This window comes from Myripristis murdjan, chromosome 10 (genome assembly GCF_902150065.1).
Source record: "Myripristis murdjan chromosome 10, fMyrMur1.1, whole genome shotgun sequence".
Lineage (NCBI taxonomy): Eukaryota > Metazoa > Chordata > Actinopteri > Holocentriformes > Holocentridae > Myripristis > Myripristis murdjan.
Genome location: NC_043989.1, coordinates 7,641,723 through 7,659,987, shown reverse-complemented (window position 1 = coordinate 7,659,987; position 18,265 = coordinate 7,641,723). Strand labels below are relative to the sequence as shown.

At 40.7% G+C, this 18,265-nt stretch overlaps 1 protein-coding gene across 2 annotated transcripts in view; it reads right to left on the bottom strand.

Moving 5' to 3' along the window:
• fstl5 (follistatin-like 5) overlaps positions 1-18,265 on the bottom strand; it is a 157,779-nt gene that overhangs the window by 115,441 nt on the left and 24,073 nt on the right. Inside the window, exon 3 of one of the 2 annotated variants that reach the window (XM_030061750.1) lies at positions 10,443-10,476. In XM_030061750.1, the coding sequence (XP_029917610.1) occupies positions 10,443-10,476 (34 nt within the window). The remainder of the gene's footprint in view (positions 1-10,442; positions 10,477-18,265) is intronic. The other variant, XM_030061751.1, reaches the window with a different exon arrangement.

Here is an 18,265-nt window from a genome sequence, read left to right as displayed (position 1 = left end):
TGACGTTTAGTGGCTTTCTTTTTTCGTCTTTGATAAATTGGCCAGCTTTCTCAAGAGCCACAAATGGAAGAGCCTGGGAGAAATTCTCATTAGAAAGTGTGGGAGACTGCTGAGTCGAAGGCAGCACTGATTGGCTCTGAGTTTGATGTAGGGTCCTCATGCAAGCCCGCAGAGCCGACACCTCTGGGGTGTTTTTTCTGCCGGCAGATGGAAGTTTTGTTGCCTTGCTACAACACAGCCAGCGTAGCAGAACAACCGTTTGGGAAGCGACTGTCCACAGCGGAGACTGATCATGGCACCAGTTTTCATTTAACGTCTTTTAAAGTCTCATCATTTAACATCTGTGTGAAGCCTGTCCTCTAGTGGTGGAAAGTCGGGTGCCAAGTGCCAAGTGGTGATGTCACCACTTGTTGTACTTTATGGGTGGTGACATCACCTGCCACCAAAGACCAGGCAACCTACTTTTCACCATTAGAGGCCAGGCTTCATGGATATTTGGGTTTGGGTTTAGTTCCTCTTTAAAATCAAACATTGTGGCACCTCAAACAGCACATGTTGACAGTTTATTCATCATCCTATATGTTTAACAATACATTCAGCTCGGCTAATACAGGACTTATTGAGCTATAACCATATAGACTAATGCCTGCACCTCAGTTACGTGGCATCAAGTGAACTAGCCTAAGCCATCAGCCACCATGCCCTGTTTATAAAATCCCACTTGCAACAGTTGTGATTATTTCCCCAAAGTTAACAAGATGCCGAGGTAGCCAAGCAATTTTTGTGCAAATATGTGATGTGTTTAATGCATTTTTGGAAATCCACAGTGTCACCAAATGCTATATGCATCATGGTGAATAGCTGAATCAGCACTAGATCTCTGTTGTCAGGCTGTTCCAGATAATCTGACCTGTGTGTAAATGATGTAGCAGAAATTTTAATTTACAGACCATATAGCTCCCTAAATTAACTCTCCCGGTTGTATTTATTCATGTATTTAATTATTCATTTATTTATTCCTTTATTTATTCCTTGGTTGACAAGTTGCCATGGCATACACACAATAACGCTGATAGCAAATTAATGGACGAGGTGGGGGGGAGTAAACGCTGCTTTGGATGAGGCTTAATGCTCTGTGCAAACAACTCAGTGCATTTCTGAACCACTGTGACTGCACCAGATGTGAGTAAATAGCTACGTTTTTTTTTTTTTTTTTTAAATTCAGTAATCTCCCCCTTTACCATGAAATTCAAAACTCTTTTTATCCTCGAAGTTACAGTGTCAGATCTGTACCGTGGAAACAACACTCTTTTTCGTGAAGCCAGGTGTCCTTATGGTGCACACAGTAGGCTACTTGTGCTTATAAATATTCAACTCATGCAAATATTGACTTTTCTCATGTATATCTGATCTCCGAGGGCTGCATCTGAATCTTGGGTGAGAACGATATCTTCACACCCTCGCTCTGCTTTACTTTACATTTAAATTTTAAATGAACCAATTGCTAAATACATCTACTGCATCTACTAGGGAGAAAAAAAAAAAAAAAAAAACAAAAAACACCTTTCTTTTCTTTATCCCTGAAAGATGATTGCAGTCTTAAGAAGTGATGTACTGAATGTTTCTGCCACACAATAAAGTCTCCTTATGCCTTGTGGAGTGTATCAGTTATCTACAATCATATATGATATAACTGCGAGCCTTGAAAACGAACGACTGAATGAATGAATGAATGTTTGGTTAGCAGAAGCAGCGGTGAAATTACTGTATAGTCAGGTAATGCAGCTGCACTGACACCCACAACAGTTCAGGGCCGGCATGCACAGGCCCTTCTTCATCTTATATCTTTATCTATAGCCGCTCTCAAATGAAAAGATCCCAAGCACCAAGCCCATGGTATACACACAGCCACTAAACTTTAATGGGAAGTATTTACAGTACGCGATGAGCCAAGTCATCTGCTCCATGGTGTCTCAGTTTTACCCGTACAAGTGTCTACTTTATGGACTCACACGTCTATGTTGCATCCTTAAATTAGCTTTAAATAAGGATTAATGGGCAACTTGATGTTCAAAAATGTGCAAAGTGTGCCTGCGTATCTGGTTGGTTCAACGCTGCACACTTTCATTCCCTACTGACATTGCGTTATGTTGCGTCTGATTGTGATGGGCTTTGGCCATCTTGCATTGGGGCCCGGCGTTGACTCATTTCGCCACTGAGCAGCATTCACAACTAACTCGTACAATTTCATGGATTTATCGTCCTTTTTGTTTAGTTTCTTCCCCTTCATATCCACTTGGAAACCGGTAACTTCACCTAAACCTCATCCGTCACACCCTTAAATATCTAAAGTTGTGGTGAAGTTACAGGCTGGAACCAGTATCTTTCACATTGTGAGGTAAAGGTAGCTAGTTAGATCTGTCGCAGGATTTGAACTGGTACCGTGTAGTGTGTCATACCATGTGCATCATAAACTGCATCTATACAGTGAATGTGCTTTTTAACACTGCATTCACAGTGCAGCAGATGAGGCACAGATCTGATGTTTTTTAATCAGATGAACAACAAACCCCTATGGAGAGCTGTGTTTCTATTTTATTTCTTTCTTTTTTTTTTCTAGCAAGTATCACTGATAAGGCTGCCTTTGCCATTTTCCTGTTTCTTGCCCACACCATCATCTCTTGATGAAGCTGTTGCCGCCTTTGAGAAAAATTGAGCAGCAGCCAAGGAGCAAAGGCCTACGTTGGAAGAGCCGGTCTTCTACCATGTTTTAGTGAAAGCCTAGGCCGCATACAGAGTGGGAGATGTGTAGGTACAGAACAGATGTGACGTATTTTGTTGTTATTCTGCGCACACGTGTCTTTTTGACATCGCTGTCAGTTCATATTGGTATCACATGTGGCTTACATCCTTGAATACGTATGAGCAGTCATCCACATAAAAAAAAAAAAAAAAAAAAAAAATCAGAACAGAGGCAATTTGGAGTTCAGCATGAAAGCTCGTGGTGTGAACATGGCTTCATGCTCTTTGAAGTGCGGTGTGTCCGTCGAAGTCGCAGCGGGCTTTCTTCCCTGAGAAGGTGACACACTTGTGCGGTATTTAGGCCAGGCCCACCTGTCCCCTGATGGCTTAGTGGGTCAAGTAGCATGAGTCGCCTGTAAAACTAGCGAGAAAGACCTCTACGAACTCAAAGGGAAAATCCTACAGGCCAGGACCTTTTTTTTTTTTTTTTTTTTTTTTTTTTTTTTACATGGTGCAGTGCAATCCTCCATTTTATTCAGTGTACCATTTAAAAAAAAAGCTTCCTCCCCTGCCCAGAACAAGACTGTGAACTCCATGAATCTATCTACAATAACTTGATTAAGACTTACTGTATGAAAGCTAAAGCAAATTAAATTGTGGCAAGAGTCTGAAAGGCTGGATGGAACAACAGGGAGTCTTCCAATAATTCTGTCTGAGAAAAGTGCTGCGCAACACAATGTTCACCGCTCTGCTACTCTGTACAGCTGTGCCGAGTTATTAAAAGTGTAACCCGGGCCCAGGGGGCGGTGTGTAATTTTAGAATTAATATACAGTTTAGGGCTTGCTGTTTGCAGGCTCTGAATTATTCAGATGTACTTCTGGTATGGGTTTGGGTCTGGTGGGGGTAAGGCAGCTGCTATGCATACAAATTAATAAATTATGTCAGTATATGAAAGAATGGGAGCAGACATAGATTAGGGAAACATAAACATTGATGCCAGGCAACAAAACAAGATGTTTGCTCCTGTGTAGAGTTCAGACCTGAAAGGCTAAACCGTACTAATGGGAATGAGATAGGATGTTTGATTTGTCATTTAAGACAGATATTGAAGTCTGTCTTTGGGGAAATCTTCCTTCGGTGGCCACATTTACAGGCGCAAAGAATTCTGCTTCTGACTTGGATACTCAAGTTACAGAGTGTTGGCTTGTCATATTTATTCTCATTATGAGGAAGTAAAATGCCTGACATCTTTGCAACTTCGTCTCAATACTATGAGGACACCAAGCATTTCTTGATTTCTCACCAGTTTCTTTCCAATGTGGCCTTGATCCGCTAAAAAAAAAATTTCAATACTACTTAGATATGAATTCCAGCTTCATTGTGAGAGATTGAATGCAACATACAATGTTATACATGTGTGCCGTTTTCACCTGCTCTCCGTGCTGAAATTTCATCTCGGTGTCACCTCTAAAGGATATGTGGATTAGAATATTTAAAAGAAGACCGGGGAAGAATGAAATGAACTGGGCAGAGCTGGAGTCTGCAGCAGTCAGAGCTGAACAGCTGAAAATACGACAACAGCGTCAAACAGTGCACCACATCTGTAACCGAAGCCCAGTCCATCACAACTGGTTGACAAAATTGGTGCCCAGGAGCGAAACACTGAATTAATTTGAGTCAACACAGACGGACACCCAGCTGATATCAAACCCCCTGCACAGGAGCTGTCACAAAGCTCAAGTTGAGCAAATAACTAAGCAAAACAGTCATCAATAGACATCATTTTTTTATAATTCTTGATATATTTGTTTGTTGTTTGTTACCACTGCGGGGTTAATTATGTATGACGCTCCTTAATTTATTGATAATCAAGTTAAAACTATGGCGCTCCTGGTTTAGAGGAGAGCACAGCGGTGTCATAGCTTGATGCTTTTATGCTTATTTACCATGCACAAGTACAGTATGAAATTATTATCTGTTAAACTTACCAGTGAAATCTGAATTAAAATCCTGATTCAGACTTCAAACAACACTAATTACTCAGTCAAAGAGGACCAGCGGAGGTGGTGGCTGACTCTTTTTTTATATTTGACAGGGATATTCTCTTGATTTATTCATGAAAAAAGGATACCCAGTCACACTGTAGTAAAGGTTCATGTAAACAGCTTAAACTGAAAAAGAGTGCTAATATGTGAGTTACTCTGTATATGTAAACATAGATAATTAGTAACCCAACAACACCGCTGGAAGAGGAGGAATGTGATTGTTTCAAAACAGGGAGAGGCAGTGCAACTGAGCTGCAAACGGATGATCGCAGAGGAAAAAAGGATTTTACCAAACCTCTGTAAATGCCGGCATTACAGAGGGGGGTTTCATCCGCCCAAGGCTTACGGTGCCACCCCAAGTTGGGTTTCAGTTTTGCCACTTCACATGTAACGAGGATGGCACGATTATCTAAAATAGTTCCATCAGGTATTTCATACGGCACAATCAGTCTATTAATTCCGGAAAATTGCATTCCACCGACGCCCCAAGGTCCCGCTGCAGCCTGCATAACAAGAGCAGTTAGTGTGGCACAGACTTGTGTTGGGTGTCCAATTACAGTGCATCCTGGAAAACGCCGGCATTTGTCTGTCTTTGTCTCTTCCATGCTGACATTCAATTTCATTTTTACAAGCTGCAGGATTCCCTCAAACCATAATTGTTTTTTTGTTTTTTTTTTGTCTTCCTATCCAGAGTCTAAATGTATGAAAAAATAATAATCTCAGCTAGTTTAACCAATAACAGAACACCACCAGGTAGGAAAGTGTGCATGCAGAGCTTCACTGCACTGAGGAGAAAATGAGGATTAAAATACTGAAACACAGGCTTTGGAATGGTTTAGACTCAGGCGTGTTTTCCATTTATCACAAAAATGGATTTGCTTTGCTTTATTGGTTTCAGTTACTCAAATAAACAAAATATCCATTTCAGCTATACAATACCCAGAACTACAAAGAAATTATTCAAGAGGAGTTGTGATCCCACATCCTTTACCTTATTGTATTGAAAACTGAATTTACACCAATCCTCCATCAGCAATTTTTTTTCTTGCGTCTTTTTGGGGTAAACATGAATTGAATTACATGCTGTAAACTCAGTTAAACTGCTCCTGTGTTTCATCTTGTGTTGTATGTGGAATCTAAATCTTCTTCTTCTCTCCTCTGGAAATAAGGTAAAATAAAGGCTGGATGTCCACTTCACAATTTAGGCGTTGACAGAGCTTGTAAAATGGAAGTTTTAATGCTAAATTGACCTCAGTTGTGTAATAACAAGAAGCCTCCAATATTCGGGTGATGCTTGAATTATTTATGATTTTCTCTCAAGTTCACTTGCCTTCTCGTTATCAGGGCTGGAAATGAGTTTGCTGAAAACTGGCCAAAGTAAGATCTCCCCTCTCGGCTTACAGAACATGGCGCATTAAAGTGAATCACAGCAGACAGCTGGGGCCGCCCTTTATGATAATGCACCCTCTACAATTACTGCTTCGACCTTCCTCAGTGGAGAAAAATGGGGCGATGTCCATTTAGCGGCCCTTTCAAACACTTAGTGGCAGACATGTTGGGCAGCGGGGCCACCTTTTGCCTGACATTGACTCTTGTTTAGAGGAGACAGATAAGACATTAGAAAGGTGACAGGTTGACAGATGAGATGCATCTGTCAAACAGCGAGAGATCCAGGATGCGTTAATGCATCCACACTGGTAGGTGGAGCTGGTTGAAGGTGATGGTGTGAATGGAGCGATTTAGAGCAGACATGCCTTCAGCCTCAGACCTGAGAACGTTTTGTTCTCGCAAATAAAGGATGAGTGATTGTAGTTGGCAGAATAATGCTGAGTCAGCACAACGGCATCGTGATCCACTGTGTGGCCGATAATGAAAACTTTAAAAAGAAGACGAATCAACAGAGTTATGAGCCAACGTATTGAACACAAAATTCTATTACATTACCAGGAAGAAAATGAGAAGTGCAGATGCAAGTGGCGGTAATGGCATCTTTTGTTTCACTGATGATGCTGTCATGAGGCGGATTAGCAAAATATCAATCAGCAACACAAAACCCACACACAAAACCCACACACAAAATTTTGGGAGATACGTTCAAACTGTGAACTGTTTTTGTGGACGCTGATAATGTGAGGATTATGTTCCTCTAGCATGAAAGAAACATATTACAGTAACTTGTTTGGGTGGGTAAAATAACTTCACATAAAGTTAACATTAAGCAGCTAGGCTAAGATTAAGCATATAAAATAATCTGAAATTAAATGAAAATTAACAAAAAAAAAACTTTCTTTGCATGAGCTGCGTCATTAAGGCTGAAGGTAAATGTATGTGTCTGTCCAAAACCCCTTCTCTTCCACTGCACTAATTTAATATCAAATGACTGAATGAAGAAACATATCTATCTCATTTTTCATGCACAGAGCACATTATTTGAATTTAAAGACATCATGCTCTTTTAACAAAATTTCATGAGCTCAAGCTGCAATCTATGATATGAAAGTTATTGTGTTAAGATAATTGAAGTGTAGAGTAACATAGTAGCCACTTACCATTAGTGCCATGAGGCTGCACAAAATGTGTATCACCATGACATGTAATGAAGAGGGTGGGAACTGTGTGTGATGACGGAGAGCAAGAAGGTTTTGTTTGCTATATCAGTGCTCAGAATTTAAAGGTATTGGACTTGCTAGATTTTTATAGATATACATATGTATGCATGTTTAGTGCATCGCACAATTTGTCCATCGGTTGTTTCTGTCACATCCTGTTCTCCACTTCTGTGTCATACTCAGCACACTCTTGATGCTGCCCGAGGAGGAGTGCCAAGCTTGAAACACATTGCTTATCAATATAGTCGCTGTATCATCAAGCCAGTTTATTGTGTCATATTTGCTTTGAAGTGCTCTTCAGTTCTAAGCACTAATATTAGCAAATGAGCCTTTTTTGTTGCTGTTGTTCCCCACCATCACACGGTTCCCACTTTCTTCATTTCATGTGTTTTCACTAATTGTGAACTGCATTTTTCTGCCACTGTTTTTCCAGGTGGATTACCATCAAATGAAACATCATATTTTGTGCAGAAACTCTGCAGCAAATATGAACTGCTGCAGAAAATGCTGTAGGAAATGAAGGTTGGCACGGCCGGAGCATGTTGGTTTTCACAGAAAAAGGCAGAGAGTAAAAAGCATTTTGCCAATCAGCCGCTGCCGTCAAAGTGTGACGGCATACAGTATCGACATTACATCGTAGCTTACATTGTAGCTTGTAAATCTGCTCCCACAGCTCTTTTCCACTGCTTCACTTCTACTTGTTTCAGGCTTCTTTTCACATTTGCCCTTACAGGTGAAGACTCTTTTTCTCATGTTTTTTTTTTTTTTTTTTTTTTCTATTCTCAGTTCATTTGCTCCTACTGAGCACTATGTCAATACATAACTTAAGATCCTCATTTACAAGACAATATTGATCAGGTGTTGGACAGCTTGAAATACAAATGGGTTTCCCAGCTTCTATAGAGGCTCATGGTGCTCATGGTGCATGATGCACGTCCACCACAGTGCATCACTGAGCCATAAAACCATGTGTCTGTGTATCTCTGGGTGTCTGTGTTATCATACACGTTCAGGACACGACAGCTTTCCCGTCCACTGGCTGAGGGATTCCAGAGTTTACTAGCCACTTCTGCACTTTTATCACCTGAATGGGTCTTAAAAATAGAACCCAACGTCCAAACATTAGGCCTCATGCAAGAAACACTCATGCAAACAAATTTGTTCCTAAATGGCACGTATTTTGTGTGTAATCAGTGTAGTGTAATCACGTCTACAATTAGCCTAGTTTCCTAAACCTAAAAATCTGTGGGACTTTTTTTTACCATTAAAGCAATTTTTAAATGACAATATTCAAAATTCATTAATATAAAAAATTAAGAAGAAATATTTGATTATCTGTATATGCATCCATCCATTTTCTATGCTTGCTTACCCGAATCAGGGTCAAGAAGGGGCTAAAGCCTGAGTCAAGTAAATTCAGTAATTAAATTAATTAGTTATTATTGGCTTACCCATCTCACATCACTCTGAGTGTGAGCTTCTCTCTACCGACAGGCGATACAAAGTCCCCAAGAGTGAATTAATCGATTTTTAGAACTCATCTGTAGCTACTTGTAAATGGTAAACAAATTGCATTCCTGTTGCACTTATGTAGTCAACCAAAAGCTTTGCACAGCACATGCCTCACATTTACCCCTTCACACACACACACACACACACACACACACACACACACTGGTGGCAGAGGTGCCAAACTGCCCATCAGGAGCAGTTAGAGGTTCAGTGTCTTGCTCAAGAGTACTTCAACAGGCTCTCTGGGCCGGGGATCGCACCTGGGACCCTTCAATTGCCAGACTGTTCTTCCTCTTAAGCCATGTTTCTATTATTATTATCTTTTTTTTTTTTTTTTTTTTTTTTTAATTTGGCACTGAGGTGATAGTGTCTTTGCAGTGATGCTATAACATCAGGATGTGTATATGGTGGGATAGAGATATAAAATAGTTTTATGATGCCAGGTTGGGTGAGGATAAGGGCGGAGAAACTCACTTTGATGAAACTGAGGATTATGCTGTCGGAGGGTTTTATCGATGACACTGTCAAGGTGTGTGAAAATACGTATGCACACTATGTTTTGTTGATTCTATTATTCATTAGGCCACTTGTAATGTGGTGACACTTGAGTCCAAAGAAAGTTTCCTCACTGGGACAATAAAGTATACCCTGTTTTATCCAATCTATATTTATTTCTATACTCTATCAGTGCCTCAAACGGGTGTATAACCTGAATGATGTCTTCACAGGTAAGTTAACCTTTCCTAAAGATATTTCTGTTTCATTCAATTGTGACAGTAGAGAGAGACAGGAAAGGCAAGGGAGAGAGAGGGGAGGACAGGTAGTGAAGAGTTCTGCCTGGAATCGAACCTGGGCCGCTGCAGAATGGACTTAGCTTTGATACGTCGTGCACGCTCTACCAGGTGAGCCAATGAAGCTAAGTTGACCTTTATAAGGTTCAGAGAACAAGCAAGTTGTGACACGTGCAGCATGACTGGCTTCTCTTGGACGTCGTCTGTGCATGAAACTTTGGGTTTGATGCCTGCTTTTTATAGCATTTCTGTGAAGTGAGTGTGAAGTGAGCTCACACACACTCGTGCACAAAGAGGTGGAATTGATCTTATTTATGAGCATCATTTAGGAAAGTTTTCTGAGGTTATGAGTGTTTGCTGAATCCAATGTGGCAGACTTGTAAGAGCCCACCGAAAAAAAAAAAGTTAACTGAACTAAACAAACAACCAGTTGGTGGAAGACGGATGGAGATGGAGTGTGTGTATTGGTTCTGTGTGGAAACTTTTTTTTTTTTTTTTTTTTTTTTTTTAACTTTGAATGAAATAGAAGTGTTTCTGAAGCAGTATTCAAGAGAAAAGTATAAAAAGCCTATACTGAAATGCTAGTCCAAAACTTCACACTAAATAAAAAACATGTTTTGGCCTTTGTGTGGCTTCCATCAGAGCATAATCCACCACACTGTGAGAAGTTCAACCACTGGTTATCTTCTATACGGTGTCAGTGGAGAGGAGGAGGATGATGAATGAAAGAACGGAAACTCACCCTTTATCCTCAAGCTCTCAGGGATCCCATCCTGCAGAGACAGAAACAGAAAGACAACAGAGAAGAGATCAGTTATAATAAACAACAAGACCAAGGCATCAACAATAAGGCAGAAAGCTGCTTCTCCGTGCATAAGTGAAATCCTTGGCACTGGAGCAAATTTGTGTGCCTTAAGACTAGTGAGCACTCAACGCATTACTGTGTTCCCTGAGTGAAATGAATTGAGTTCATCCATCAATGCAGCCGTGACGTTTAGGTCCAAGGATTTCACGCTGGCCACAGAAAACGTCTCAGGCAATGCAGCGTCGCCTGTTTTAACATCAGAAACAGTGAGACGACTTTATCGATCCCAGATGGGAAATTGGGTCAGTGGCAGAAGGTCAAATGATAAGAAATGGAAAGACATATGAACTATAAAAATATATGCCTTGTGCATTATGTTTCAATATGTCAGTTAATCCTACAAAATATTACAGCAATAAATACAGAAAGAAGAAACTGAGCGTGTGTGAAAAAGTACACACACACACACACACACACACACACAGCTACACCCTCTCACTAATTACCACACACAAATGTACAAGGATTACATTTTGTCCATTAAAACACCTTTATTTTTTGTTATCCTAATTTATTTTCTTTCTTTCTTTCTTTCTTTCTTTCTTTCTTTCTTTCTTTCTGTCCTTCCTTCTTGAGATTAGACATTTTCATAAATCCTTTGGGGTGCTTTATCTCACTTCAACAATTTAGTAATTTGCAACCGCTATTTATGTATTTTATGACTGCTTTTTATCACTTCTGTTTTATCACTCTGCAGCTAAACTAAACTTAATTAAACTTAACTAAACTATGCTGTAATATACCAAAAAAAAAAAAAAAAAGTCCCAGCAGAGTTTCTTTAAGGACCTGGAGTGACTCAAGAAGTAGAGCGAAAAACGGCAGAGATGCATTACATTCTTTATGAAGCTTATCTGGGAGGCGCCCTATAAAATCAAGAGCATTTAGCGCATCACGGTGCTATACGGTGATGATGAGTGTAAAAAAATGCAGGTATCAGGAGCACTACATTGACTAGCTATTCACCTCAAACCATGAGTTAGAAAGAAAGAGGCATTAATTTTTGATTCCTCCATAGCGAAGTCTCCGTAGCTCATCCCTCCCGCTCTTGTACAGAAAATTCAGACTATTCTTCTGCCAGCTCATGCAGGGTGGTGTTATGGAGAAGATGCATTATGCAACAGGTCTACATTCAATAAGGAACAACGCTCCCTGACTGCCTACTGAAAAAAGCAATGTCTAGGTCTGCACCAGCTTCACCTGCTTAAATCAGATGAACCTATCTGATTGAGCGTCAACCGAGCGGCGTGCGACATCTTTGAAACGGTTTACACAAACGGTAGTTACAGCCAAGCAATCCGGTTGGCTAAAGGTCAGTTCAAAAAGATAGATAATTCCCGTGTGTTTGCAGCTTTTTTTTTTTTTTTTTTGCTTTATTGGCTGCGATGCAAACCCTTTTGGAAACCTTGATACCAGCTGTAACAGTATTTTTCTCCTTTTCTCTTGTATTTTTTTATTGCTATGGATACCTTTTACTCTTAGCGAGGCATAAATCATGCTACTACAGTAAAACAAAATTACCCAGGAGGTATGTTTGAGACTATAAACACAATAAAATGAAACTCTAATTAGAGTAAATAAACATGCTCTTGGGTGTTATTGCTATATTAAATAGTGTTAAGTTGTAAAGTAAATTGACAAGAAAATGTCAGTTATAATAACACTCAATAGTGACAAAATGCCTGCAGCAAGTAACGCTCACTGTGGCACGGTGAAATGAATATATAGATGGGTAAAGGATATTTCATTTTCCAGTCACTACCATTTAATACCTGATGATGATAACCAGAGGTAAAAACTCCGCCTCTCAGTCACCAGGCCTCCTGCTATACTGCTGGCTTATTCCCGCTATTTTGAAGTCAAAATAAGCAGAGATTATACTATGTTCATTCCATATTGGCGCTGACAAATGATCTTTGGCCAGCTGGGATGTAATCCCTGCAGATAAATCGTGACAACATGGCAGTCTGACCATTAGCAATGCACACAGAGAACTCGTAAGAGCTTTTGATTTTGCCAATCCATTTTCTTGGAAAATGTTATGCCAGTCAAATCCAAAAGCATGGAAAGAAAAAAAAAAAAAAAAAAAAAAAAAACAAGCATGGGCACAAGTTGTCATGACTTGCCATCATTTTATTTTACAGCATAAAAAAATAAAGTCATATTTCTAAAACTGAATGTTTTTGTTTCTTTTCTTTTTTTTCTATTAATACCCCCATTTTTATGCTCCCTGCTCAAATTTATGTATCTGTTTTTCTGCTTCCTGGTTTATCACCGTGTGTTATCACTGTGCAAATAAATTAACCAAGGTAGTGAGACTAAATGCCGGGTTTTGGTAAAAGCTGCCCATACAGATCACCTCACTGCATGCTCTGCAAAATGTTGACTGGTAACCTGGTAGTAGGCACAAATCACAGGAAACACCTGTGGCTTTCTGACATTCTTCGTATTTCTTCTCCCCCCTCTGGAGGAGGCGACATTTAGAATTCCACCACAGGTAGCGAAGATATCAAATGAGAGGAGCTCCTTTGCATACGGCAGACAGCGTTCACACTTCATTTGTTTGAAGAGAGTGATTTCCCCCGGGCTGTTGGCAGGCCTGTCTCTGCTGCCCTGACTCTCTGGGGACAGTGAAGCACCCAGCTGTACAACCCGTGGTTCATCTGCCCCTGTCACAGCTAGCTGGCTGACCGCCCACATCTCCCTCTCACTCCCTCCCTCGCCGGCTTTATCTCTGAACCCCCCTCCTCGCTCCACCACCACCCTCCTCCTCCTCCTCCTCCTCTTCCCCTCGCTCTCTCGCTGTAGCTTTCCCATCCCTCACTTCTGCACAACTACAACTGCATTCCAACTTGACGCTGAGAGCTGCAAAATGCATCTTTTTTTTTTACGTTAGTAAATAGGATACACAATGGCACGTCTGTCTGTGTATGCCTGAAATTGGCACCCTCTGCTTCCTTAACACCTGTGGTTTGCTAGAACCACATAGCCCAGGGTAGATGGCATTTTAAGGTAGACGGCGCATCAGGACGAGTGACAGGTGGGAACCTGACGAACTGGGGAGCAGGAGGGCGGGAGTAACAACCCACACACTGACTCAAGAAAAAGTTGCATGTTGTAGCTTTAACTTCAAGTATACAGCACCATACTCTGGGTTGCTTGCCCATTTAGCTATTCCTTCTTCCACTCTCTCTCTCTCTCTCTCTCTCTAGCTCTCTCTCTCTCTCTCTCTCTCTCTCTTTATCTCAATCCTATTTGCCCCACCTCTCCCCTTTCTCTCCCTCCTCTCTCTCTCTCTCTGCTTATCCCCCGTTAATCTAGATTTGCCATGTGGCCAAGCGAGTGCTGGGTGGCCGGGGCTCTGCACACAGTTGTCCTTGCCACCATTTTGTTTGTCCTGCCAGAACAGCTTCATGTCAGAGCGACAAACTCTCTGAAATTGCTTTCGTCCCTTGTGACAACAAAGCCTGCACAGTTTTCCCCCACAAATTACACAAATTGAGTGTCTATCACTTTTGCAACAAAACTCCCTCTCAAAAAAAAAAAAAAAAAAAAAAAAAAAAAAAAAGCTTGACTAGGATTGTGTGAATTAAGATGTTCATGTAAAACACTGTCAAAAGCTTTCATGTGAATATTAACCAAAATGTTGCACAATCATTTCACTGAAACCACTTTTGGCTGGGGCTGCATTCTGGTAGACAAGATCTGTGTCCTATACCTGACCTCATTTGGAGGATTTCACAGCAAATTTCTAAAATAATACCATGGGAATTATGGGTAGAGCACGTGATGGCTGTTTACGGCTGAGTTCCTCCTGGTGATTGAAGTCTCTGTGAGGAAAGCTTATAAGGTCGTAGCCGATCCTGTTACCCCTGTCAAACACTGTCCTTCAAAGCACAGGCAAAGGCAAAGCACTGTGGTATCACAGCCCATCTCTTAGCAATTACGAATGTGCAACTGGGGAATTCAATACCAAAATGTTGTCCATTCTGGAAATAAATGAACTAAATCGGGAGCACCCAGTGTGTTAAATTATTCACATCGTGCAACAAAGAACTTATGTTACCAACCATCCTTTAAAAAGTACAATAACACATGCAAATTTTTGTGCTACACTGCATAAAACCTCGTGTTCTCTCTTATGTTAACAAGTCACTTCGTCTCATATTCAGCCTTAAAATCTTGTTTTTCTTAAAAACAACTGAAAAAAAACCCTGCTGATATGAGGTAACGCCACTTGTTTCCAGACTTGAAGTGCCATTTTCTTGATACTAGAGGACAACATGTTTATATTTGTTCCCAGAAAAAATCCTGCAACAAGTGAAACTGCACCAAATGACTTGTTTCAATGGATTTTTTTGCCTTTTAGCACAAAATTAGACTTCTTTTTTTCTAGTTTTTAGTATACTTTTTAAATGATAATGGTAGTAATTGGTAATTTTCCTTTCCTAAAAGCTGGTATTGCTTTTCCACAGACGGTGGATATCTAATTCTGGCATAAAACTCCTCCACTGATCTTTTATGATGCTCGCTCAAGTGTAATGACAAGAGGACGACCTGCGCCTCCCTGCGATCCATCCAACAACGGAGGAAATTCTCTAAGCGGCAAAAAAGGCATCTGACATATTTTGGAAAAGGACTTGCTATGGGGCCATTTTTCACGGAGGGCTGTAAATTTCCCGAGACTTATTTGACAGGCGAATAGATGAGCGGAGTTTACCTCTCTCCTTTCACAAGACGAATTGTAATGGTATGCAGATGCTGTAATGACATTCCTCTGCGATGTAATCACAGCGCCCGGCACATTAATTTCATCAGAGTGGAAAAGCACATATATCATCTTTGTAGCTTCTGGTCAAATTCCCAGCACACATGGACATACAATAATTTAACTATTAAAGTCACTCTAGTTCGGAAACAGGGTTTAATAAATACATAGAAGAACAGAAGAAGAAGTTTGGTAAGAGGAACTATATTGTCTTGATCCTGCAGATGATGAAGTACTCGTCACACAGCACTTATAAAGGGTTGTTTCTCAAACTAAAATTATTTTTAAGAGTGTATATCCAAAGTAATTATTCAAATGACATTGCAATACATACAGCACACGATCTCTGCCATACAACTGAAACTAAATCACTTTACGGAGAGACATTAGACAGAGAGTGCTGCTGTCCATCTCTTCTTTTCTCCTGAAGTAACATCAGAATGCATCAATATGGATGACAACATGAACAAAGTTTTTGCTGCTGGCTAAATGGATGAAGTCGCCTCAGTTCCAAAAAAAGTTCAACCTGCTCACGTTCCTCTGTCTGCAAAAAGCGCCTCAAATCCAAACGGAGACAGACACCTTATCATCATCAAATGGACACTCCTCATTGAAAAACAATTAAAAACAGACAGTGACAGACAGACACGACAGAACAGTGTGGCTGCGGGCTAAAAGAGAACAAACAAGAAAGGCTTTCAAGTGGAACAAAAAGAAAAATTGCAAAGCAAACACTCTCCAATATGCTAACAGTGCTATCTCCAAAATCTCCCATCCCTTGTTGTCTCTCAAGCTGGCCTCTGTTTTCCACGGCTTTCCAACGCTGCAGACACTGTCTGTGTCACCGTGCTGTGACTGGACACAATAACTTCGGATTTGAAGACTTTTTACTTTGGGAGATGACAGTTTCCAGTTTTGTCTCATATTCAGATTTGAACTTTTGACTGGAAGCCTAACACAATGGAAATCACTCTGGATTTCCATCTGCCTGGCAGCGAGTTAGTGTTAGCTAGACTTAATCGACTTATTTGACTGCATGCAGCGGACGCAGCTATACGAAAGATGGACAGGGATGTGGAAATGACAATGACATTAGACACGTAGGTGAGCATTTTTTCCACATCATCTCTTAAAGGGATGGTAAACCCAGTTACAAACAAAGATTTTATTATTGTTTCTTATTATTTTCTTTTTATTCTTGAGTGTTATCACCATCATCAAGATCTGAGAGTTCCTAAAAGTAATAAAATGGGGTTTTAGGGGCCTCATATTCTACAGTAATACTGTTCAGCAGTGCAGGGTGGTTATAATTGCTGTATAAATAAAAAATTACTATCATTATTCCCTCACAGTAACATTATTGTTGCGACTGGTAAAACTAACCAGCTGTGGAGAAAATACCCTGTTTGCTGGAACTTAAACAACTACAGATCTTACAGGCTACCAAAGCTGCAATAATACATAAGCAAAGGTTTTCATAGCTAAAACACTGGATGGAGGTCTTAGCCCCACGTCCTCTGATACAATCCTTGGCGTGCTGAGCTAACAAGCTGAGTGTTGCTTCCGGTTGTTGAGCCGGATTGGATCGCCCTCTCTTTGCGTGTAAAAGAAACTTTAAATCCCTTCCCAGCAAAACCAGTTATTTAAGTCTTGGGAAGGCCGTTCACTGCATATACAGGACTTCACATTCTCGCAGTTTCATGTTTACTACATCCAATGATGACAATGGAAAAAAATAAATAAATAAATAAATAATTAAAACAATACATATTTTGGTTTAACATTCCTTTAAAAAACAACTTATCCTTCACCCTGTAAATTCTCCTTATCTGCCCAAATGCAATTCTCGTACCAGGTATTTCTTTGCCCGCAGGAAGTGACAACTGAAGCATCACCCATTTAGTGTTATATGCTGTGTTACCACTCCAAATTTTGTTGTTTTCCAGGCATTTACTTTGTGCATTTTAGAGCAGCACACTCCCAGTGAAGTGCCCATTCTTTCCACAAATTTATTGGACTAGACTTGGTGGATGTATTACAACTGCACGGAGCAGCAAACATCATTTTTTAAATACAAAGCATCTTCTGAACAGCAGCAAGTGAGGACTCTGGCCAGAGAAAGCTGGATTCATGTCAACATTAGATTGTGTGCCTCCTTCATCCCTTAATTGATCTCAGACCAGCAGGGTTGGTGCTGAACAGCATGCTGTTTGCAGTTTCCTGACATCACGCTTCATGATTGCTGGGTACTGACATTATGGCCCCTTTACGATCCAATCACCACGAGTGAACACCGGCTAGAGCGAGGCTGGGATTCTTGCATGGCTCATACATACAGCAGCCGTGTTCAGAATGCATTTCTCTGAATTAGCCGTGCTCAAAAAGTCAGAATCCGTTTGACCCTCGTGTCTATTCGACAGCCTCGCATCGCTCCCGGCCCCTCGCTTAACTCTGCTACCGTCCAATGACGCTCCTACCATCTGTTCTCTCTGTCTCTCTCTCCATCTCCCTCCCTCTGTCTCCCTTTGTTTCTGTCTGTCTCTCTCTCTCTATCCCCCCCTCCCCACGCCCCAGAGTGCCCCTGTCTTCAGTTTTGATACACATGCAGACGTGCCTAATAAGCCGATTGAAACAATCTTTCAGCACAGCATTAAGTCACCGCTTAATGATGACAGATTGCCTTGAAGTAATAGGGAATAAACAACCATACAGTGAGGTCTATTTCTTCTTTGCCTTTGTTTATTGCTGTCTGGGATTGTACAGAGAAGAGAAGTGTTTACCAGTACAAAGAGTTGCAAAGGAGGCTTATGGGAAATGTGTACTGAAGGACCAGAATCCAAGTAATGCCTCTTGACAAAACACTGCTGCGCTGTTCCCATGTCCCCTCCTGCCAAAATAATTTATTTCATTTCCAGGCTGGCTTTAATTGATCCAT